This window comes from Lipotes vexillifer, unplaced genomic scaffold (genome assembly GCF_000442215.2).
Source record: "Lipotes vexillifer unplaced genomic scaffold, Lipotes_vexillifer_v1.1 scaffold528, whole genome shotgun sequence".
NCBI lineage: Eukaryota > Metazoa > Chordata > Mammalia > Artiodactyla > Lipotidae > Lipotes > Lipotes vexillifer.
The window spans coordinates 1,810,000-1,834,588 of NW_006794582.1; the positions used below are offsets into that span (position 1 = coordinate 1,810,000).

The window sequence follows — 24,589 nt, forward strand, 5'->3', positions numbered from 1 at the left end:
ATTCCTGCTGTTCCAATTAAAAACCATGCAAATCTGAGGAAATAATTTTGCTTGTCCTGGCCTTAGTTTCTCCATCTGTAAAATGGGAATAGCCACATCTACTGCATCTCCCCAGCTAGTTGTGTCAAATGAGGTAATAAATGGGAAAGCATTTTGAAACAGGAAAGCACTGGGCAAATACAAAGTCTCAGCGTTGGAGAAGCTTGGTGATAGGGTGGTGTTCAACTTTCATCTCCATTGTCAGCTGAGTGACCTTGGGCAGGTTTTTAACCTCTCTGACCCCTGGTTTCCTTATCAGAGAAATGGAGATCAGAACTTTTGCCTTAGAAGGCTGCTGTGATGATTAGAGATACTATATTTGAGGGCCTAAGATGGTGCCTGGCTGGTAGTAGGCGCTTTACATATCACAGTTGTTACTGTTGCTGAACCTGACCTAGCTTCCTGGTCAGAATACCTGCTCCCCCAACACCTCAGGTCTCATAACCTATAGTCACTTCCAGCTGGCATTGTGCTAAGCCTTTGGGTCTGAGACCCTGCCCCATTGTCTCTTCCCTCCTCAACTTTCAGACCGACCTTAGTAAAATCACCATCTGTTGTAACCAGGACAACCTGCATTCTTTCAACACTGGACCAGGTTCCCAGAGTCTTCCCCACTGTTGCCTTGGCTGGTCCTGCTACCTTGTCTCACCCTCCTGACATGGGTTGATTTCCCAGGTGCCTCTGCAGTAGCTGCTCCTTGGAAACTGAGGCAGGCCCCTTCTGCCAAGGGAAGAGGTTAGACTTTCCACGTGGGACCATTTTGTCCTGTCCCCTGTGGATGTGAAGCCTCTACCCCCAAGGCTATTCATTCCTTCACCCAGCAACTATTTATGGTGCACCCACTATGTGCCAGGCACTGTTCTAGGTTCTGAGAAACATAATAGACACAAATAACTCCTGTCTGTAGAGTTATTGTCTAGTCAGAGAGAGAGATGATAAACTAAATAAGCAAGTAAAATCTATAACATATTAGATAGTGAAAGTGCTAAGGAGAATAAAGTAAAGCAGGGCAGGGGGACAGAAGGGTTTTGATAGGGGAGTCAAGGAAGGCCTCACTAAGATGATGACTTTGGAGGAAAGACCTGAAAGAGGTGAGGAGTGGACCATGTGGTATCTAGGGGAAGAGTAGTCCAGGCAGAGGGAATAGCAAGTGCAAAGGCCCTGAGGTGGGTATGATGTGCTGTGAATGTTCAAGGACCAGCAAAGAGACCTGTGGGCTGGTACAGACTGAGGGAGCAGGTGGGGGAGGAGGTGGTAGTGGGAGAGAAGGTCAGAGATGTAACAGAGGTGGGGTTGTGGGGGGAGACTGTGCAAGGCCTTGGAGGCTATTGTGAGGCCTTTACCTTCCGTAAGGCATGGTCAAGAAGCTCTCCATCTCCCAGTCTTGTGACCTGCTGTTGGATCAGGAGCTCCTTGCAGACCAGATGCACTCAGAGATGAGCAGTCATTGCAGAACGCTGAACAGAGGAGGGTGTGATCCCATGTATGCTTCAGGCCCTTGTGGTGCTGGCAGTTTGTGTTTCTTACACAGTTCCCTCTCTCTTCCCCATCCCCCAAATTCCAATGTCTCTCCTGGGTGGGAGGTAATGGAGCTAATTAGGCCAGTGAGGGGGTAACAGCCGCCCGCCGCCCCAATCCTATGTTTTAAGCTGGGTCTCCAGGAGCCTGGAGTCTGTGCCCCACAGTGGCCTTGGGAGGCTGTTTGTTCCCCTGAAGGGCACCTGGGCTTCCCTCCTCCTCACCCTCCACCTCCTGCAGCTGGAGGCCCAGCTCCACCGCCTCAGCAGCACACACCAGGAGGCCAGCTCAGAGAACCAGCAGCTTCGGGAGGCCCAGCGTGACCTGGCTGGGAGGCTGGAAGTGGTGCGGGGTCAGCTGCAGGTGACCAGGGAGCACTTGAACGCCACCAAGGGCCATGTGTCCTGGCAGATGGAGGAGGAACCGAGGCAAGTAGCTGCCACCCCTGGGCTGGGCTGGAGACCAGGGGCTTCCTGGAAGAAGGGAGGGCGGCTCTGAGTTCTCCGAGGCTCTACTCAGTGCCCAGAGCACACAGACTCCCTCCTTAAACCTCACAACAGCCCTGCCAGGCTGAGATTATCATGCCCATTTCTCAGATGAGGAGACAGACAGGGGAAAGTCATGTGCCCAGACACACATGACATATGAATCACACAACTGGGATTCACACACACACACACAGACGCACACACACACAGGCTAGTGCAGTGCTGGATCCTTGGCGGGAACAGCACCCACTCTACTCATTACAGGTCAGAGGAGTGGGATGGGCCAGAATGGTAGGGAAGGCTTCCTGGAGGAGGTGAGGCTCCATATAGGCCTGGAAGGATGAGCAGGATTGGAGGTGGGGAAGGGTAGGGAGTGTGTGCCAAGACAGAAGCACTGCCAAAGGGAAGACTGGGAGGAAGGACTAGCGGTGAGGTGCGCACCCAGTGGTGATGGATGCCGACAGTGTTGGTGTGACGTCTACCAGCCCCTCCCCTGACCTTAGCTTCCCGCACCCTTTCTAGTGTCCCCAGAGCTGGTGAGGAGAAGGCCTCAGTCTCCTCTGAGGAGGCTCCCCTGTCTGGACTGACTGGGGACAGCGATGACTGGGACCAGCTCCTCGGCACCTTCAGCAGCACCCGCCACAGTGCCCTGCAGCTCTCCAGGAGCCCACCCCCAGCTCCGAGAGCCTCCTCAGGCCCCCAGACACCCCAAGCGGTCAGGCAGATCTCCATCCGGGAGCCGCGTGCTTTTCTCTTTGGTCAGGAGCCACCTTCAGATCCAGATGGGTCTCCAGGAAGCCCCCCTGGGGTGCCTTCCGGGACCGAGGAAGAGAAAGGAGTGAACCCAGAGGGTCAGGACATCAGCCCAGAGCAGACTGGAGAGCCCCCCAGCCTGGAACCTAAGGAGGAGTCAGGGTCTAGCCCTGGGGTCCACTTCCGCTGGGGGCTTCCAGGGGCTCCAGCTGGGGAGTCAGGGGGCCTGGTGGCAACTGCGCTCAAAGTGCTCATTCCTTTGGAGGATGGGGCCCCTCCTCATGTGACCTCTCCCCCTCCCCAGGCCCCAGCTGGGCCCAGTGAACAGTTCCAGGCCTCATACCCAGATGACGAGGGCCCTGGGCCTGGGCCTGTCCCAGCCAAGCCACCCAGGCAGAGAGAGGCCCTCCATCAGGACCCACATGCCGCTGGCTCTGAGCCAGGGCTGGGGTCCTCAGGAGCTGGAGCCCTCACGGCAGGGCTGGATGAGCCCTCCCAGGGCCTGGAGTCTGTGGGTCAGGCTCCCACAAAGGGATTGGAGCAGGGCAAGCTGAGCCCAGATGCACAGGAGGGCCGTCCTGGGGGACTACAGGAAGCTCACAGCCAGGTCCTTGGGCCTGAAGGGCTGCCTGCCCTACCCCACCAGAGTCTGGAAGAGGAGCCCAGGGCTGACGAAAGGAAAGCAGGGGACCAAGGAGGGCAGGATTTCAGGTCAGAGCTGTCCGTTGAGGCTCATGGCCTGAAAACTGGGCACCCGGAACTCCCCCAGCACGATCCCCCACCTGCTCCTCTCCCACGTGACAGAGCACAGGCTCAGGCTGAGGCACAAGCCCCAGCTCCTGAAAAACCATCACCTTCAAGGGACTCTCCCCGCACAGGGGCTCAGCCTGGGGACGCAGCAGGGCCCCAGGAGCCCACACAAACCCTCCCCACCAGGGCTGAGATGGAAGCCCAGTCCAGGCCCCAACCTACAACCGCTCACGCAGAAGAAGAACCAGGGCCCCCTCAATCCAGGGAGCCAAGGGCAGAGAATAGGCCTGAAGATCCAGGAATGGACTCCGGAGGCATTGGGCTGACCCCATCCCCAGGGGACTGCACGGCCAGTGAACCTTTGGCCAATCCTGATTACGCCTTCCACGTCATCTTCCTGGGAGACTCGAATGTGGGCAAAACGTCCTTCCTGCACCTGCTGCACCAAAACACCTTCGCCACTGGGCTGACAGCTACTGTGGGTAAGGGCCAGCTGGGGAGGGTGGCAGGGGACGGAGGGGAGACCTGGGGGACCAGGCTGAAGAGCTGGAGGCCCAGAGCAAGCCATCCCTCAGGAAGCTGTAGGTTCTGCCCTCACCACAGGCCCTGCATTAGACATTATTTTATATGGGCATAATCTGGCTATTTTACTAATCATCTCTAATTACAGGTAATTTGCTTTTTCTACATTGATCTGAGTAGCTAATAATGTGCCACATCAACAAAGCACCCTGCAATTTAGCTGCCAGCACTGGCTGATGGTGAAAACAAGCAGGTCTCCAGCCATGTGGCCCCTGGGCAGAGGCCACCGCAGGGTCCCTGCTGCTTGAATTTGCTCAGGACCGACCCTAGGCCGGTCAGCCAGACTCTGGCAGGAAATGGCCTTTGGCAAGTTGAATATTTTACGCAGAATGTATTTGTAGGGTGAGGTAAGTTAGGAGCACAGGTCCCTGAGCTCAAAACCCAGCTCTGCCACTTACCAGTGGTATGAACTTGAGCAAATTATTTAACCCCTCTGAGCATAATGGGGGCAACAGTAGTGCTGACCTCATAGAGGGGCTGTGAGAATTAGTTCAGTTAATACATATCAAGTTCTCGGAATAATATCTGGCATGTATTCAATGCTCAATATTAGTTATTTTTATGGTTATTATTATAAGTAAATGTTTGATAATGTCTAATTCAGTGGCTTTTGCAAATGAAATATCCCATAGCACAAAGCCTCCTCTCTCTAAAAATATTGGGATATGTGGCCACTTGAACATTGCATAGAGCCACAGAAAAGAGCTTGTGGGAACAGCTTAGGAGCAAAGTTGGAATGGTCCACGTCTTTGTGTCCCATCAGGGTGCGTGCTAATGGGGATCAGTGTTAGACCAGTGGATAAAGTTCTCAAACTTTATGTAAGAGAGGCCCCCCAGGACAAGTTCTTGAAATTTCTCTGCCTGAGAATCCTCACCTGGGGAGCCAATTAAAAATGCAGACTTGTCAGGAAAAGGGAACCCATAGGAGGCCTGGTCTGATGTTGAACAGGGTCATAGGGTCTGCAAGGCCACCATCCTTAATCACCTAAGCTACTGGTTACTGACCACCTACAATGCACCAGGCATACATGCCTTATTCCTTACATCAGCCCTCCCTGTGATTGAGCCTCTCCTATTATTATGTGGTAAGAAGTTTCCACAAAATTCAGTAGAGAAAAATACAGATTGCATAACTGTAAAAAGACAAGGCGGGCTTCCCTGGTGGTGCAGTGGTTGAGAGTCTGCCTGCCGATGCAGGGGACTCGGGTTCGTGCCCCGGTCCGGGAAGATCCCACATGCCGCGGAGCGGCTGGGCCCGTAAGCCATGGCCACTGAGCCTACGCGTCCAGAGCCTGTGCTCCGCAACGGGAGAGGCCACGGCAGTGAGAGGCCCGCGTACAGCAAAAAAAAAAAAAAGACAAGGCAACTTTGCATGCACTGCTAGCCAGCTGGGAGGACCTGAGATCCAGGTGTGTGATCCAAATCTGTCCCACTGCTAGCTGTGGTTTGGTGCCCTTGGTGGCTGTCATTCCTCTGGTTTAACTAACACTGGGGACGATTCCAGCTTCCTCAGCCATAAACATTTCCCCACTTAGCATCACCCTGCTCCATTCCCACCCTCCTTTCTCACCTGCCTCCATTTGAGAACAGGGCTGGTGGAGGACCAGAGACAGAGCCAATCAAATTATAGCTGATTGTGCATTTTTTTGAGGCTTCTCCATATCTACCCCCATTTTACAGATGAGGAGGACAAAGAATTGAAGACCCAGTTAAATTCCTTGCCCTACCTGGGCCCCAAAGTTCATACCCGGGGCCACCTGCCTTCAAAGCACACGCCCCCACTCCAGAAGTTTTACCCTCTTATGGGTTCAGCCTTGCCCTCTCCCTGGGGTTGTTCATGTAAAATAGCAGATTCCTTGGGAAGCTGAAAACATTATATTTTTAACAGTTTAAGTGGTTAAGTTGTAACATGTTTCGGGGAGGGTGCGGGGATACATGGGTGGATTGAGGAGGGTGATGGGCAGGGAGGTGGAAAGTGGGAGTAAAGTTACTAAATGCAAGGGTTTAGTTAGAGTTAGGGTTGCTCAATAGATCACACAGTGGGTATTTAAGCAGAAGCTGGATATCATCACGGGGGTTGGGATTGGATAACCTCAGAAGTTCCTGCAGACCCTGGGCTTCCTTAGACCTGGAGGAAAGAGGGCAGTAAGGAGAAATGGAGGTACTTCCCTGGCGGTCCAGTGGTTAAGACTCTGCGCTTCCATTGCAGGGGACACGGGTTCGATCCCTAGATGGGAACTAAGATCCCGCATCCCGTATGCCACGTGATGCGGCCAAAAAAAAGAGAAGTGGATGCTACAGACAAACTTTTGCTTCAGCATTTTGCTGAGGTCAGGACTCCCATCTGCCACTTCTCCCAGCTTCCTGTGGAGAGCATGGGTGTGGGGGATGGTCTGTGGCTTCAGTCACCACCAGGGACAGCAGCAGGTGCTTCTGGGGGCTGCATGAGAGACCTAGACCTTGAGGAAGGTCTTACCAGCTCAGGGATAATATGAGGAGATGCCCCTTTCCGGAGCTGGTCTGCAGTGGGCTCAGCATGGACAAAGCAGTCCCTCTCTATCAGCCCCACCCGGCCTAGTGTCCCTGGGAAGTAGAGGTTGGCTGGAAGGTGCTCCCCAAAGATTCCAAACCTCCCTGGGACTTCACTATTACTTCCATATTTCCAGGCACAAGAGGTGTCTAGAACCATGACACAGGGAAGGGTGGGTCTGTGAAATTTGAGGAGCTGGGGCTCAGGGAGATGAGAATTCATAGTGATAATAAAAATTACCACCTCCTAAGCACCCCCTAGAAATTAGGCTGAACCTTGGATATAAGTCATTTAATCCTCTCAACCACCCAGTGATGTGGGTCTTTTTAAATTGCCACCTTGCAGATGAGGAAGGAAGGCTCAGAGAGGTGAAGTGACTTGCCTGAGGTCACACAGCCAGTATAGCAGCAGAAGGTGGACAACTCACGGCCCAACTGGTCATCCTTGAAGCCAACATTCCTTCCACCCTCCCAGGCTGCTGTCTGGGTAAAAGGGGAAGATGCATGCAATAATTAGGAATGAAACAAGAAGTATTATAAAAAAATAAATTAACAAAATGGATTTTCCTGAGTAGCCTGAGGAATAAACACTGCTGTGCAGTTGAGAAGACAGATTTTTTTTTTTGTAGAGGTAAAAACAATGCAAGGTGCCTCACACTGGCCAACTCTCAGGGCGGGAGTGCAGTGGGAGCTGCGTGGTCAGGGAAGGCTTCTTGGAGGATGTGGGCCCTCAAGTATGGATGGGATTTGGAGAGCAAAAGGGAAGTCCAGCAGCTGGAGGTTCCCATCCCACCCTGGCTGGTATTGGGGACACGTATGTATTCAGGCAGGCCTCACCTGCAAGTCCGGGATGATAACTTGAAAGTAAGCTTGACTCTCCTCTGTGTGTCCTAGGAGTGGATTTTCGGGTCACAAACCTGCTGGTGGACAACAAGCGCTTTGTGCTGCAGCTCTGGGACACAGCTGGCCAGGAGAGGTAATGGGCACTGTTGACATCAGTGGCTGAGCCTGGGCTGCAGAAGAGTGGAGGGCAGCCCCGACCCTGAGGAGTCCAATATGGGCTAAGAGGCAACCAAGTGCAAATGCAGCTTCTACCCCTGATGATTCAGGAGGTCAGGGATGGAGAGATAAGTCCAGATCCCATGCAGGAGACAGGACAGCAGACCCAGAGTTCCCCTCAGCATGGCGGGGCACCTGTGATGGCCATCCCAACAGGGGACAGCCACCCAATCGCTTGTCCTTCTGAAAACACTGGCTTTCCACTTTCTGGTTAAGCCGTAGTGATCAAAACTGAAAAGGCACATCTTCTGTGACCCAGAAGTTCTACTTCTAGAAATTCATTCTACTGATAAACTCATACATGACTATAATATCAAAGGGACCAAGACTGTTCATAGCAACACGGTTTATATTACGAAACATTGGAAACAAACTAAACATCATCAGTAATGGACCAGTTAAATATATTAGAGTCTCTCCACACAATAGAATATTATGAAGCCACAAAAAAGATGGAAGACCCTCTTTATGTACCAATAGGGAAATTTCTTCAAGACATTTTATTATGTGGATAAAACAAAGTACAGAATACTGAATATTGATAGGTACAGTGTTTTACACTGTATTTGTTTAAACAGTATGTATATGGGTATATGTGTGTGTGTGTACATATACATTCATGTATCTATATATATATATAATACCTCTGGGAAACTATTTAAGAAATGGGTAAACTTCTTGCTATCAAAAAAAAAAAAAGAAATGGGGAACTCTGGCTGCCTCTGGGGGTGGCTGCAGGATGAGGGTGGGGTTGGCTGGGAGAGACTTTTCACGGGGTGCCCTTTGGTACCTTCTGAAATTTGAGCCATGAGGACTGTTACCTATTCAACAATAAGCACATTGTAAGAAGGAAAATACATGCACGTTCTCTTTGGGAAGCAATTAGAAGCAGATGGAGTGGCTGAGGCCTAGAGAGGTCAGGGCTTGGGGTCAGGCCGCCTGGCACGGCCTGGTGCGGACTCTCTGGGCAGGTACCACAGCATGACGCGGCAACTGCTCCGCAAGGCTGATGGAGTGGTGCTCATGTACGACGTCACCTCCCAGGAGAGCTTTGCCCATGTGCGCTACTGGCTGGATTGTCTCCAGGTGAGCTGATGGCTGCTGGGGTTGGCCCCAGTGTGTGGAGTCAAGAGGGAACTTGTATCCTTCCCACTCCTTCTTTTCTCCCAGGATTACAAATGACACAGCAGACATATGGGTGACATAATCTACTGAGGGTATGTGGCTGGATGGGCTGGGAACATAGTAGTACAAAGAAACTACAACCACATAGTACGGCCTCCAAAACAAACTCTTTCCTTTATCCTATGACCACTTTTTCCTATATACAGAAGCTCTGTGTTGTCTTCTTAACACCTGGGGATAATGCAAGTCTAGTGCCACTCTAGGTGATCATTCCTCTGTTCACACATCTCTAGTTCTTTCCCCCACGTACTTACTTGCTGTATGTATACATGCTGAAATTCTGCAGTATGTGCTAGCACAGAAGAGGGGTATGAAGAAAGACATGTTGTCTTCTCTCTAGAAGTTTCTAGGCTAGTTGAAGAGATGCAAGAGAAGCAGGATAAGGTGATACATGAGGGGAGCTGGGTTCTGGGTTCTGATAAGACCTGGGTTTGTATCCCAACTATCCCATCCCAACTCTGTGACCTTGGACAAGTGACTTAAACTCTCTGAACTTCAATTTCCCAACTTTTCTCATAGAGCAGTTGTGAGGATTAACTGATATAACTGCTTTCAGCACAGCACCTGGTATACAGTAAGCTCTCAGTAAACAGAAGCTATTATTATTATTATCCATGAAACAATTAGGAGATGAGCCAAGGCAGCCTGCATAGTCAAATGCTGGGCTGTTCAACACAGGCAGGAAAGAGGGGCATGGACAGGAGCAATCTAGGAAGGCTTCCTGGGGGAGGTGACTTTGAGGTTGGCCTTGGAAAGTGGGTGGCATGTTTGCAGGCAGAGAGGTTCACTGCAGATGGAAGGGAAAGTGTCAGAGGTGGGAAGAGTGTGGAGTGGGTGTGATATGGAAAGGTGGGCATGTGTGGAGGGAAGTGGCACACAGTCAGCTTCCTGGAGAGCATGGCCAAATCTACCCAGGGCCTGGCACACAGCAGGCGCTCAACATGTGTTGCTGAGGGAACATGTTCTGTGTACAGGATGCAGTGTCTGACAGCGTGGTCATCCTTCTCTTGGGAAACAAGACAGACTGTGAGGAGGATCGGCAAGTGTCCACCGAGGCTGGGCAGCAACTGGCCCAGGTGAGTACCTGGGTATCAGCCCCTCCCCCAGCCTGGGTTGGGCAGACCCCTCCCTAGAGGGTAATGAATAGGTCACCCTGGCCGATACCACAGAGAAGGATCCGTTCCTGCCCTTGCTCCATCAAAGACCGACAGCCTCCCACACACCCGGGGTCTAAGACCCAAACACGAGAAGGTAACAGTGGGCATGACATTGAACCTCACTGTTGAATTAGCAAATCCCCACAGTGTCCCTACCTACTTAAAAATATCTTCAGAGTCAACATCTTTTTAAGCTTCACTTAAAATTCCCAATCAAATCTTAATTTTATCTCTGGTCTCTAATTAACATAACATTCCTTCTAATTTATTCTATCTTAAGACCCAAATTCTTCCCTGGGAAGATTGCATCAAAAGCCCTGTCACCAGACAGGGCACAGTGGATATTATTTATTTATGAATAGAACTGAGCTACATTCCAGAAAATCTGGAGAATAATAAAGGTGGAACAAAGACTCTCGCTCCCTGCCCTACCTCTGACACCACCCCTCTTGGCATTTCCATATCGTATTTCCTTCCTGTTTCTTCTCTCATTTCTCCTGATCATGAGGTCATCATTCTGACTCCTGGTTGGTGGGAACTTTTTCCTCTTAAAAGTAGTAGCTCATCTCCTTGACACAGTAATTCCTCCTCTAGCAATTTATCCTAAGGAAAGAGTCAGAAATAATAATTCTTAAGAGAATGACGTACCGGATACCCGTGTATTATGTATAATTGAACATTTGTATGAAGATATTCTTTACAGTGTTATTTATAAGAACAAACCTTTGATGGTTAATTTGTGGAGCTTCATGTGAGAGGCTAGCATTTGCCATTAATAATCCTGTTCTAAAAAATATTTAAGGGTGTGGAGGAAATGCTTACAATATAACGTGAAGTCAGAAAAGCAGCTGCATCTCTGGATATAGGTTAGGTTGAATCATATGAGATTGTTTGGTGTCTATCAAAACAGCACTTTCATATGTTTAACCTAAAGTATAACGACGTTTAGCCCACCCCCCTCACCCCCCAATAAAAGGGTTATATAAAACACAACGGAAACATATACTCAAACACTAACAGGAGTGTTTTATATTTTGTATTTCTACTTTTTTATGCTACATTTTCAAATATTTCCCCCAATTAAATATTTTTAAAATTAAAAATACATATAACTAATGACTTAAAAATGTCCCCAAGGACACTTCTCCAAGTTGGGACACAGGCTTCCCACCGTCACTCTGAATGCTCTGGAGTTTTCTAGGTGGCATCGTTGATACCTTGTCCAGCCAGGGTGGAGAGACAGTGGGCAGAGGGGCAAGGATGGGGGCCATGGGCCACAAGGAGATGGAGATGGGCTGCCTCACCTGTTGGGGTTGCCTGGGGGTGTACTGGGTGGGACTCTGTCTGATGATCAGGTCTTTGGTGGTGGGCACTGCCACCTAGACTCTCAGTGGTCTCCTCCATGGCACCTGTACCCCTATCTGTCTGGCTGCAGGAACTGGGGGTCTCCTTTGGAGAGTGCAGCGCTGCCCTGGGTCACAACATCCTGGAGCCTGTGGTGAACCTGGCCCGGTGAGTGCCGCCCTGCTGCTCCCCACCCAGAATCTTTTGGACAGCCTTCAGCTGACTCATGTGGGAGGGGAAGGCCCATTCCTAGGAAGCGCCTGTGAAAGCACAGGGCTCGGAAGTCTGGGGAAGGAGAGAGAACACTGCACGGAGTCTCCTCACTCCACTTCTACCAGTCCTGTTAGCTGCATCACCTCTGGGAAATCTCCCATCCCCTCTCTGAGCCTTGGTGCAGTGGCTGAGGGGCCGGGCCGGGTTTGATCCCTGGTTGGGGAACTAAAATCCCACAAGCCAAGCGGTGCGGCCAAAAAAAATAGTAATAATAATGCAGTGCATTTAGAGTAAAATCAAAATGCCTCTCAGTGGCCTGTATTGGCTCCAGTGCCATCTCCCCGCCCGCGCCCCCCCGCATAAACTTCAGCTGCTCAGAGGGACCCTCCCTGACCACACCCCCTCCCACCGCTATTCTGGATTACCTTCTCTGTGTCCTTCAAAGCCCTTCTTGAAATAAAAACAAAAAAGGCCCCTCTTGACAAACTGTAGTTACACATGCATTTGTCTGTTTTCTTTTTGCTGCCTGCCTTCCCTACCAGGCTGTAGCTCCAGGAGGGCAGGATCGTGTCTGTTTTGTTCAGCCCCTCCTCCTGGGGCCTGGCACATACTAGGTGTTCAATAAATGAATGAAGTGAGTGAGGGGGGAGGGGTATTAGACCAGATGATCTCTGGGCCCCTTCTCTGACAAAGCAGCTAGAGTGAGCTTGCTAAACTTCAAACCTGATCACGCCAGATCCCTCCAACAGGAAACTGCTCAGTGACTTCCCTTTGCTTTAGGATAAGAGCCCAAGTTCCTGAATGTGGCTTCCTGGCCGGCAGAGCCCTGAATCCCTGCTGCCTCCAAGGCTTCTTTCTGGCCATTTAGTCCTTAGGCTCTGTGATTTAGGACAGCGCCAGGCACACAGTAAATATATTGTGAATAAATGAATGAACGAAGGGGCTTTGCTTCCCCAACCCCCAAGCTCTCTCTCGACACTGAGCTTTTGCCCTCTGCCTAGAACACACCCCTCCCTCTTTTCTGCTAGTGAACCCTTGTCCACTGCTCAGTCTCAGCTCCATCTCTGCCTCCTTGTTCCCTAAATCCCTCCAGGACCTGGTGTGAAGTGCCTCTGTGTGCCTCCCCATTCCTGGGTCCTGATCGCCCCTTCCCCTCTCTGTCTCTCTCACTACTCAAGGCAAGGACATGATGGCTTCATTGTCATAATCGGAGTCCCTTGCGCCTGGCACGCAGTAGGCTACAGAGAATACCAGAAAAGAGACAGGAAGCCGAAGTCTCCGTGGCCCCATTTTTCTGGTGCCATGTGGAACGCGGGACAGGGGCAGAGCAGCCGGGAGAGAGGAAGCTCGGGGGGGCAGCCCCCCAGCTGCATCCCTGGGCCGCTCCCTGCTGCCCCTGGGAGGTGAGAGAGAGGACTGATACCCAGGCATCTTCACGCAGGTCACTCAAGATGCAAGAAGACCGCCTGAAGGGCTCACTGGTGGAGGTGGCCCCCGAGAGGCCACCCAAGAGAGCTGGCTGCTGCTCCTGAGCACCTGGCCTGGCCAGGGTAGGCGGGCCACCTCCCTGGGTTTCCTGTTCCTCGGCTCCTGTCCCACCTGCTTGGACACAGCAATGACAGAGACAGCCAGCTTGGAAGTTCAGGAAAATCCTCCTCGGGTCAGGACTTGGATCCCAGGGGAGTGGCTGCACTAATGCTGCCCTTTGTACTCCAAAGGACTTTTCTGAGTAATGAGGCTGGTAGTGGGGTGGGGGTGGGGGGATGTTAAAACTCTTTAAAGAAAGAAGAGTCTAGAAAAGTGACTTAAGGAAAATACACCACAATATTGGCAAAACATCTCTGGGTGGTAAAATTACAGGGTAAATGTGTGAGGGTGTTTTCCTTCTTATATGTATTTGTATTTTCAGATCTTCTGTAATGACTGGGTATTGCTTGTGTAGTCAGAAATCAGAGCAAATGTGGAAGGGTGGGAGAGAAACTTTTCAAAGAGCTTGCTTTGGTGCTGATTACAAATTGATATGGCCTGTTAATCGCAAAGTACACTGTTTATTAAAGCAGCCCCACTGTTCCATGCCTGGCAAAGCCGGTGAACCTGGTCACACTCACTGTATCTGTTTGCAAGCATGGGGTTCTTTCGAGCAGAATCCAATTCCTGAGGAAGAGCGATGTTCTGATGGCCCCTGATAAGCTCCATCCCCCCTGTCTCCCTGAGCCCAAGCCCACTCTCTTTCCCCAAGATGTGCCTCTAAGGGGCCACATTTGGGGATCCCACTCCTGCCCCCATGCCATGGTGCCCCTGGTGCAGCCCTCTGCCTTGAGGTGTCAATCTCCGGATACACTTGAGGCGCAGCTGGGGTGTGGCTGGTGGAGCCTGGGGAGCAGCAGGGGAAACTGGATTCAGATTATTCAAGGGTCCCTCTTTGGAGCGTTTGTGAGAGTTCCCAGAATTGCACAACATTTGCCTCCTGAAAGGTGGCTGCACATTACAGCCTGGGGCTGGGAATTTCAGTGCCCTTAGGGAGCTTGCTTTGAGAGTCTGTCTCAGACAGCCTCTTGGTGTTGGACTATCTCCTGTCATCTGTGTTTTCTGTAAATGTCGATTGTGTCATCTTACCGTTAACCAAAATAATGCTCACCAGGTACTGTGGTCCAGTGTGGGCAGGGTGCTGAGTTTGGTACTTTGTAATCATTCGGGTACTGGTGACTTCCTCAGCTGAATCAGAGGAAACCTCAGTTGCATAGAGAGACAAGCAAATACAGTTCCGGAGGCGGAGGGTAAGAGAGAGAGAATGAAGGAGAAAGAGGAGGGAATGAGATAGAGGAAAGAGACCTCCAATCAATTTAATCAGAGTCTCCTCTCTTGGCCCCTATCCCTCTGCTCAGTTCTAAAAGACTTTGAGCTCTCTGTCGCTAAAGGCATACAAGCCAAAGCCAGGTAACACTTGGCAAAGAGGTGAGGGGGGGAAGATTCAGGTATCAGAAGCCACCAGAGGGTTAGATCAGATGCCCTTAATGGATCCCATTCAATCTCTAGACTAGTAAATACAGAATGATTCCTGTGATCCAGCCATTTCTCTTACTGGTCCCGCTCACTGATTCTTTCTTAGCTCCAATGTCTTCTCCCTTCCTGGATCCTGTCAGCCCACAAGCCTCCTCCTGTTCTGAGCAGGTTCTAGGCTGTAGTAGGCTCAGAGAAAGACAGAGACAGACAGAGAGACAGGGAGAGGTGAGCTGGAGTAAATGATGACTGGCCCTGGCTGAGAGTGGGGGGCAGGTCCTACTGTTGCTAATGGCTCTCTCTCAGGGGTCTGGGGATCTGGCAGGCACCAACAACTCTGTCCTATGGGCCAGTGAATTAATGAGGCAGGTAGGCAGGGTGTGATTCCTGGGGGAGCCAGTAGAGTGGCTAGAGCCCTTATTCTTTGGGGGATCCAGTATAGAAATGGCCTCTCTGCCTGCCCCTCCCATCTCAGCTCTGATCCCGCCTCAGGCAGCTAGCTCAAGTTCCTTGGAGGTGGGGTGCTAGAAGGGACTGCACACCTGCCCAGAGGCCTCTCCTGGCTTTCTCTGGCTGGATCCAGCTTCTGTGCAGAGTACAGCTGCGGAGGCGGCGCTAGACTTTCCTGGTGTCAAAGGGCTCCAAGTCACCAAGCAGGGCCCGGGAACCTCAGAGCAGCACAAGGCAGGTGAGGAGAGCAGCAGGAGGGACTCAAGGTAGACTTCAGAGTGAATTTCCAGGCAAGAGCTGAGTTCTCAGGGCATGTCAGCCAAGGGGGCTCTGGTCATAACTTAGCTTGAGGCTGATTAAGAAATGGAGGGTGGGACTAGGTTGATGGGTCTCAGGGTGTGGAGTAAGAAGCGGGGGGCAGGGGGATAAGATGGAGCCTGGGCAGGGGTGTCAGAGAAGAGAGCTTTTTGGAACTGAGGCTGGGCAGGATCAGAACAATAGCCATCATTTACCAAGCACCTACTATGTGCCAGGCACTGTTCTGAGCACTTAGCTTGTATTACCTCATTTGATCCTCACATCAACCCATTGAGATGGGGCCTGTTATTATCCCCATTTTACAGATAAGGAAAGTTAGGCATAGAAGATTGAGTAGATTGCCCACAGTTACATAGCTAAGTAAGTGGTTGAGCAAGGCTTTAACCCCAGGCTCCAGTGCCCCATAAGCTTAACTCTGAAGTTATAGAGCTTCTTATAGGAAGGTGTGGATGCTTAGAGCCCGGGCAAGGTCCTTTGAGCCTTCTCCTTTCCTTTCTCCCTTTCCCTCCCCTCCTCTCCAATCATATTTCATATTATTAGCAGGCAAGCCTGGGCCATGTAGAAGGAATAAAAAAGCAATGACAAATGCCTAGAGAGTGGCTCAGGAACAGTGTCCTTCCCCTGCAGCTCCTGGAACCAGAGTCTGAGATCTGGGGCGTTGGCGGCAGAATTTATAGAGACCCCCCTCTGGTCTCTTCTCAGCTGTTTTCAGGCAAGTGGCTGCCGTTGGGCCCCGGAGACCGAGCAAGTCCTCCAGGCAGGGTTCTGCAGGAGGGACCTAGGGGACCCCCAGCCCTGGCTCTGAACCAACTACCAGAGGGGCTTTCCAGCCTCCACCCCCGGTGTAGGAGAAAAGGGGATGGCGACATCAGCCCCTGAGCCAAATCTGAGATGCCTTGACCCCATATCCCAGCCTGAGTTCTCTCATTTGGGGGCTCCCCATGTCCTCAGCATGTGGGATGGAGCAGGGGTGAGGAGGAAGATCTGACAGCTGGGGTGCAGCACTTCCCCCTGCCCCCCCCCAGGTAACCCGCATAGCATGACCATAGAGGCAGTGGTTCCCAAGCTGGTCTTTCAAAACTGCCAAAGCCCAAACCAATCAAATCGGGTCTTTGGGGGTATGACCCATGTATTAGTATTTTTGAAACTCCTCAACTGATCCCAATGTGTAGACATGCTTGGGAACCACTGGTTGGGGCTTTATACCTTCTCAAAGCACTTGCACATTCATTTTCCTACTTGAACTTCAAATTAAAACTTGCTCATTTTTGTAAAGCAATTATACTTTAATAAAGATATAAAAAAAAACTTGCTCATTTCACAGGCAGGGCAAGGTTTTGTTAATATATATATATATATATATACACAATAAATAAATATATATACTATACTAAATATATATGCTAAATATGTAAATAATGTTTATCAGATTCAATTTGTACTCCCTGCAGAAATTTTAGAAATACAGAAATTAAAAAGAAGAAAATGAAAATACCTGAATCTCATCCCTTAGTGACAGTTACTGTTGACACCTGTTTTGTTTCCTTTATTTCCTCATTTCCTTAAAGTTGATGAAACTGAGGTAGAGAAACATGAGGTAACTTTCCCGAGATCATGGAGCTCCCAAGGAGCAGAGTCAGGATTCGGACCCAGGGAATTGATGGGTTGTTGTGAGGTCTAAAGGGGCTGGTGCATGCCAAGGGCACCCACTGTGTGCAGGGGTCTGTGAAAGGAGGGGGCTCAACAGGGAAAGAGGGAGGCAGCCTCGGGCAGGTTTCTATCCTGTCCTTGTGTGTCCAGAGCAGGAGAATGGAGGCCAACACCACGTCCACCGCCGGGCTCACAGCTACACCTGAGTGACTGCTCCGACTCCTCTTTGCCGGGGTCTGTGGCCTCGTCCCCAGGTGGGGCTGCTGGCGGTGGGCCTGGGTCCGGGTGCCCCCCACCCACTCCTCACCTTGACCAACGAGCGAGCATCACGGCGAGCATCACGCTGTCTGACCTGCTCTTCCTGGCCAGCGTGGTGCCTGTGCTCCTGCTGAGCTTCTTGTGGCAGGACTGGTGGCCCCACCATCTGCACCATCAGCCAGGCTGCCAACACCACCACTATGTTCTGCACCTTCTATGGCATGGTGGTCATGGCTCTTCTGTGCCATGTGGCAGTGGCCTGGCCTGACGCGGCCCTCCCGTCTGGCCTGGGTGTCCGCCTGCTGCTTTGTGGGGCCACGTGGGTCCTGGGGCTCACTGCATCGCTACCCAACTGGCTGTTCGAGCGAGTGGTCGTGGAGGAGGAGGCCCAGGCCTGCCTCTTGCTCCTGAACCCTGCTCAGACCTCCTGCTACTTCACGCTGCTGGGAGCTCTGGCCTTCCTGCCTTGCATCATGGGGCTGGGCTCCTCTTTCAGCCACCTGGGCTGGCTCCTGTGGAGACATACCCGTAGCCCCAGGGGGTAGAACATCTGGGAGCACCGGGAGAGCACAGGGCTCATCCTTGTGGTGCCGGTGGTCTTCGTGCGGATGTGGGGACCCTGCTCTGTGCTAGGCTATGTGGCAGCTGTGGGTGACCTGCCTGCCATGCTGGTGGCTTTTGTGGCATCCAGCTTCCCCACCATCCTGGCCTACTCCAACTGTGCTGTCAGCCCCATCCTCTGCTTCTACCTCTCTTGCCCCTTCCAGGCAAGGCTCAGGGACCTCTTCTGCAGGCCAACGGCAGCCAGGCATCCCAGGGATGTGGGAGGGGCTGGTGTGGCGATAGAGAGAATCCAGCCTGGACATGACCGGGCCCCAGGAAGCCTATGGGGTCTGGTGGGGGTCTGAGAGGTTAGGCTGATGGGAGAGCTGAGATTCAAGAGAGATGGGAAGACCCCTATGACATAGATCCCATCCCCTCCATTTTACCAGTTGGGAGACTAAGATCCAGAGAGGGCAGGCGTAGCCCAGCAAAGGTGACACAGCAATTAAATGGCAACTAGGTTGCTGCTCCCATTCCACCTTGGGGCTCAGATGGATAACTGTAGGCTCCATTACTTTCTAGTAGTATGACTTGAACAAGTCCCTTGACCTCTCTATGCCTCAGTTTTCTCATCTGGAAAATAGGATCATGATAGTACCTTCTTGATGGTGTTGTTATGAAGATAAACTTTCTTAATACATATAAAGTGCTTAGAGGAATGCTTGGTACTTAGTAAGTATATATGAGTGTTAGTCATTACTATTATTATTATAATCTTATTTTTATTAATTCAGGGGCATTTGAAGTGAGAGGAGTGGTAAAGGGACTTCTAAAGGCAGAGAAGTGAGTAGAGGAATGATCTGGGGGCTGATCATTCCTGGGGTCCTCAATCCTGGGGTAAGGCCTGGGGATTGAGTGGGCTGCCTGGGTAGAGGCTCATAGCCCAGGGGGACCCTTCAGTTGCCCCTCCCTTCTCTGCCTGTCCTCCCCCAGCTCTGTCCCACACACACCTCTCAGCCCAATAAAGGAATATCATGAAGTCAAGTCAAAATGAATTTCTGAACGCCCTCCTTTCTTCTCTGTGGTTTCTCTTCCTGTTGTGGCAGGGGTAGGGGCCCCTTTTGAGGCCCCTTCCTTCTCTCCAGAGGCAACTGGAAGTCTTCACCTCTCCTACCCCATCCCCTCTGAGAAGTTCCCCAACTCCATGACCTCCTCTGGCCTCCTGGGAAAAAGCCTCAGGCTTTTGTGTTGGCCTGGGAACCAGGGAGATTGTCTCTGCTGAAATTCCCAAGACAACATGTTCTGCTTGGTGATAGTGTTACAGCTAAACACACACACACACACACACACCCTGACCCCATGGTCAAGACGCTTAGAAAACACTGGGATGAACCAAGTCAAAATAGTCTCTTTGCCACAGGACTAATCAAAGCCTCGAATACCCTGAAGTCCATGGGGACTCTCTGAGAGGGACTCAGAGTGGGCAGTTTCCCAAAACCCATGCCAGGGAACCAGTGTTCCGTGGAGCACACCTTGGGAAAGAACCCAGCTACCGTATTGAGCACAGTAAAGACACTCTCGGTGCACCAGTGGCAGCGGCTCTGAGCCTCGACTGCCCTGCCAGGCGGCCTTCTCCTCCCGATGCTTTCCCACGGGAGCCCAAGGTGAGGTAGAAACGGGCTGCTGGTTATGGGAACTTTCTTCTCGAGCTATGACTCCAGCCGGTACCCACTCAAAGTGGATCGGAATGCAAGTCAGAGGGGCATCTAATTATAAGGACCGTGGTGAATCAGCTCTAATTTACCATAAAATCATCTAAGAAGCAAGCAGGTCCCAAACTTTGGTATAATTAGCACCAATTTCTTGTGATGTGCTGGTTGGGAAAGGCTGCCTGGAGGGCTAATCTGAGAGCAAACTCACCCAGAGAAGGGAGAAATCCCTTTTCCCTGTGATCCTGGTCCCTCATGGTCACAGGGACCTATATGTGAAGAGGGACAAGGAGGAAAATGGTGTTTACTGTGCACCTAGTGCAGCAGGCCCTGTGAATGTCACACGCTTCATGCGTGCACATCTACATGTCACTCTGACCACACAACGATCCTGCAAGGGAGGAGTGACAGTCCCATCACACAGAGGAGCAGTAAGTCATCCTGGGCACATGACCTGTGTGGCATTTAGGCTGCCCCAAGAGCCCCGCTTTGGTGGCCACAGATCCTGGTCCCTCTCATTGGTTTGGTGTCGATACCCCAGGGTGGTAGGATTTCCTTGCTTATTGCTCCAGAGCAGGGGTTAGGCCCATGAGGGTGCAACTGTGTGTGAGACAGTGTCTCCAACCTGAGCAGGGCCTGGCACTAATGCTCAGTAAATACTTGTTGAGAGATGAGTGATCGGATGCAGTAAAGTCACCCACGGAATAATCTGATCATGTTACTCACCTCTCTCACCTCCTCAGTGGCTCCCTGATTCACTCAGAGTAATGCTGAAGGCCTTTCTGTGGCCTGCAAGGCCCTGCACATTCCAGATTCTTTACCGCCAACCCCATCTCCTGCATTCTCCCCTCCTTAATGCAGCTTCAACCACACTGGCCTCCTTAATGTTCTTCAAACACACCTCAGGGCCTTTGCACTTGCTGCTCCTTCTCCTTGGAGCCCTTGTGCCTCAGATATCAGCATGCCTCCCCCTCTCGTTTCTTCGGGGCTCATCTAACTGTCATCTCCTCAGAAAGGCCCTCCTTCCTTGACCACCTCATCTAAAATATCACCCTGTCATTCTCTATCCTCTTATTCTCTTATTTTTCTTTGTGACTCTTATCACCACCAGAAATTATATTATTTACCTGTTATGTGCTTACTGTGTTTCCCCTGTCCTATTTGTGTGTCTGTTGTAAGTTCCATGTGGAGACAGGGCCTATGTTTTGTTCACTGCTGCATCCTCAGTGCCTAGCATAGACCCTGGCACATAGTAGTTGCTCAGTACATTTTTTTGAACAAAAGGATGGAGGAAAGAGAGAGGAGAACCTGGACTCTGTCACACAGCAACATCTGTGCTATTTTTCACAGGAGAAAGGAAAACAAGGAACTTTAGTAAAAGAACCAAATTTACTTCAGTTTAAGGCAAATTCCACACAGAGACTGTCTTAGAGACAGGCACAGGACCAGATAGCATAGAAACACCACCATCATGCATGACAGGAAGGGAAGCAGTGTCTGGCAACAGACGGGGTGGGGCCTGGTCTCCACCCAGGAACGGGAGGTTCAGTGGGCTGAGGAGCCCCATGCGGCAGGAGGGACTGGCATGCATGACCATGTGGGTAAAGGCTGGGCAGCTGGGTGGGCCCAGGGGTGAGATCATCTTTCTCAGCTTTCCCACAGCATGGGCAAGGACTCAGGCTCAGATGCCAGAGCCCAAGGCTGCAGGACGAGGGTGGATTTGGGGTGATGGGATGGAACAGGGTGACCCCAAAACCAAGACGGCCTTAAGGGGTTGCACTGGTGAGGAGTGGGATGGGGGAAGCTGGGCGTGGGATGAATGTGGACTCTCAGGGTATCAGAGCTGAAGGTAAACCCAGGGCCATCTGGTCAACCCTCTTGCCTTACAGATGTGGAAACTGAGACCCAGAAGGTAGAAAGGCCTTGTTCAGGTTCCCACAGCCGGCAACAGCTGGAGGCAGGACTTGAACCCAGGACTCCCATCCCCTATCCCCATAGGATAGAGGGGCAGTGTGGGAGTGCTGGAGCTGGGCTGCTTCTTGCCCAGGCCTCCAGGTGAGCAGCAGAAGATGGTGCCCCAAGGACCCTGGGCAGTCTCGGGAGAAAAGGGGATTCCTGGAGCCAGGAGCCAACTGTGGAGGTACCTACGGGAGAGGCCTGTGGATCTGTGTGTCTAGAACCAGCGTCATACTGGGCTTGAGAGGCACCAGAAACGACTCTGTGCCTGAAAAGCCTCCATTCCTTGCCTACCATGTGGTCTCCATCTACTATCACAGCATCCCCTTCATGGGTCTGTAGGACTCCCACTTCATGCAAGGGTCCCAAGGAGGGGTCACATGTTTAGGCACTCCTGCAAACCCAGCAGCCTCACAGGGTTCACTGGAAATGGGACAGGATAGATACTGGGTGGGGGTCAGGGGCCAGGTATAGGAGTAGACACCACAGGAGGAGGGGAGGGAGAAGGGGGCCTGGAGGTGGGAGGCTTAGCCCAGGCTTCAGGGTGATATAGGAGCAGATGGGATTACCCAGGTAATAGCTCAGGTGGGCTGAGCGGAACCCCAGTCGTCCTGATTAACATCTTCCTGGCTGGTCCAGAACCAGGTGTCAATGAAAGGAGAGAAGAGCAGGGGCCCAGATCCCCACCTCCACCACCCGTACCCGCAAACTCTAGGGGCTTGGGCAGTATGGGAAGGAGTCTCCAGAAGCCCCACCCACTGTGGGCCTCCCAGGCACACGTGTTCCAAAGGCTGGGCAGGATGGTCTGTAGCTGGGTCTGGGTACCCCGCCTCCCTTTCTACTGGCCTAAGCCCCAGCCATCTGAGCAGACCCAGCTCAGATGTGCGTGTGCAGGGGGGAAGCAGGGGGCGTGTGGGCGGGGGACTGCGGGGGCGAGCGCGCTGGGGCTGCGGGCAGGGTGCGAGGGCGGATGCCCTGCGCCTTCATGTAGGACACCAGCTGGTCAGGAATCTCAGCCAGCACATCGCGGGCCAGGCGCGCCATGCTCAGCACGTGGTTGCCCGTGCGGTCCACATAGTCCCTGAAGGGCACAAACTGTCCAGTAGGGGAGGCAGGGTCAGGCGAGGTCTCCCTCTGGACACCCGTGCCCCAAATCTCCAGGTCTGGGATCCTGTCCCACTCCTCCCCAGCCTCTGCCCAATTCACTGAAGCCCTCCCCGTCATGGTGAATTCTCTGAGGGACTGTATCATAGTCCCTGTTCTGTCATTCACTCAACAAATAACTTACTGCACACCTATTCATGCCAGGAAACAATACACCACTGAACAAGATCCCTTCATCTCTGAAGTCTTGGCACCAAGCACAGGCATTTAGCAGGCACACAGGAAATGTTGAAGGAATCCCCTGGCTTCTGGAAAATGGGCCCTGCGGGTCTCCTCGCACCTCTCCTGCAGGGTGCTCTCTGTCTCTGCTTCTGCTCTTCCCTTTCTGGGCCAACACCTACAGTCAGGCCCCTCTGGCTTTATCCCAGGAGATGTCTGCCCCTCTTCCCAGTGCCTCAGGCTCACTCCTGCCTCCAGGCCTTTGCATACACAGGTCCCACCTCCCAGACTGCCCTTGCTCCAGTTTCTAGCTCCCTGTCTTTGGTCTCCACACCTGGAATGACCCCTCCCCCTTAATTTTTTTAATGGGGGAGGGGTGGTTTGGAGAATGTCGGGTTTTTTATTCTGAATCTCCTAAGCACTAGGGACTCTGTGTGCAAGAGATTCACAGAGGGATGTGCTTACTGAGGTGCATTCTGAGGCTTGACTGGACTGGGATTCCCTGAGGACAAAGACCAGTTTGCCATCCTACATGGAGACGTCAGTATTGATTCAATCAACCAAGCAACATTCATTCTTGGAAAGGGCTGCAGCAACACTAAAGACACCTCCCCCCGCTTCATGGGGTTTGCCATCTCACTTAGGAAGGCAGCCCAGCAGAAAATAACAGAAGGCACAAGTAATTAGGCGTCTGTATTCTACAGGAGACCCTGGAGGCCTGGGGCTTGGGGAGGGCATGGCAGAGCATTCCAGTCAGGGCAACACAGTGTTAGGGGTGAGTCTCAGACATGGTAGAGGTGGGTCCAGCCCTAAGACTGACTCCTGTTTCCTTCTGTGTGGCCAAGCCATTCTAGGGCTCCCAGTGCCTCCTTCCAGGGCCCCTTTCCAGAGAAGCCCCTAGAAGGGGGAGTTAGGTCAGCCTGCCTAGAGGGGCTCTTGCATTTTCTGTGGGGCAGGCAGGGTCTGGGCTTCACCTGGACAATGTCCCGCTCGGCCAGCTTTCCCCGGGAGGAGATCCGCACGTCATCACCATCCAGCTCCACCATGGCTGTGGCGGGGGGGGGAGCAAAGGCATGGGGTTGGGGGACTAATTGGTGGGCACCTGGGCCTGGCAGGACAGAGACCGCCAGCCCAGACCCCCACGTTAGAGATGAGAAAACTGAGGCCAGGAGACAGGAGGAGCCCAACCACGTGAGTCTCTGACTTCTAGCCCATGGTGCCACACCCCCACCCTCCACAGGCTCCCAGGGTGGAGGAGGGAGGAGTGACTTGGGGCCTCCTCCCCACAGCCTTGGTGTGTGGGTGTGCGGTACACACCTTGACACACCCCTCCCTGTGCAAACAAACACACACTCACACCCTGCCTGCTCATCCAGATAGTTGCACACACCCCAGTGTGAGCTCTCACTCTTTTGGGAGGGGACATTTCCAAGGGCCTGAAGCCTCTGGGGGGAACATCTAGGGGGGTGGGCACTCACCATCGAACTCTGCCTGGCCCACGCCGATGATGATGATGGACATGGGGAGTTTGGCAGCCTGGGAGACAACATGGGAGGTAGGCAGGGTGGTACCCAGCCGAGGGGCCAGTTACAAGAAACGGGAGATCACAGGTAAGGACAGGAAGGGGTGAGTCAAAAGAAGAAAGGCAGGAGGACAGGGAGGAAATGGAAGAGAGAAGGATGGAGACACACAGAGAAACACAGAAAAGGGGGAGGAGGAGGTAGACAGGATAGCCAAGGATACAGGGATACCAGAGAGGAAGAGC

At 52.2% G+C, this 24,589-nt stretch overlaps 2 protein-coding genes and 1 pseudogene across 2 annotated transcripts in view; 2 read left to right on the plus strand and 1 right to left on the minus strand.

Moving 5' to 3' along the window:
- Positions 1-13,149, plus strand: part of RAB44 (RAB44, member RAS oncogene family) — a 31,167-nt gene extending 18,018 nt beyond the window's left edge. The window contains exons 7-13 of the mRNA XM_007467296.1: positions 1,798-1,985; positions 2,568-4,030; positions 7,554-7,635; positions 8,690-8,804; positions 9,878-9,979; positions 11,496-11,572; positions 13,059-13,149. Coding sequence (XP_007467358.1) covers positions 1,798-1,985; positions 2,568-4,030; positions 7,554-7,635; positions 8,690-8,804; positions 9,878-9,979; positions 11,496-11,572; positions 13,059-13,149 — 2,118 coding nt within the window. The remainder of the gene's footprint in view (positions 1-1,797; positions 1,986-2,567; positions 4,031-7,553; positions 7,636-8,689; positions 8,805-9,877; positions 9,980-11,495; positions 11,573-13,058) is intronic.
- Positions 13,150-17,194: 4,045 nt separating this feature from the next.
- On the plus strand, positions 17,195-17,838 carry LOC103088949 (vasopressin V1a receptor pseudogene; annotated as a pseudogene).
- Positions 17,839-22,377: 4,539 nt separating this feature from the next.
- Positions 22,378-24,589, minus strand: part of CPNE5 (copine 5) — a 90,689-nt gene continuing 88,477 nt past the window's right edge. Inside the window, exons 19-21 of the mRNA XM_007467275.1 lie at positions 24,303-24,360; positions 23,799-23,872; positions 22,378-22,596 (exon numbers count right to left, since the gene is read on the minus strand). Coding sequence (XP_007467337.1) covers positions 22,378-22,596; positions 23,799-23,872; positions 24,303-24,360 — 351 coding nt within the window. The remainder of the gene's footprint in view (positions 22,597-23,798; positions 23,873-24,302; positions 24,361-24,589) is intronic.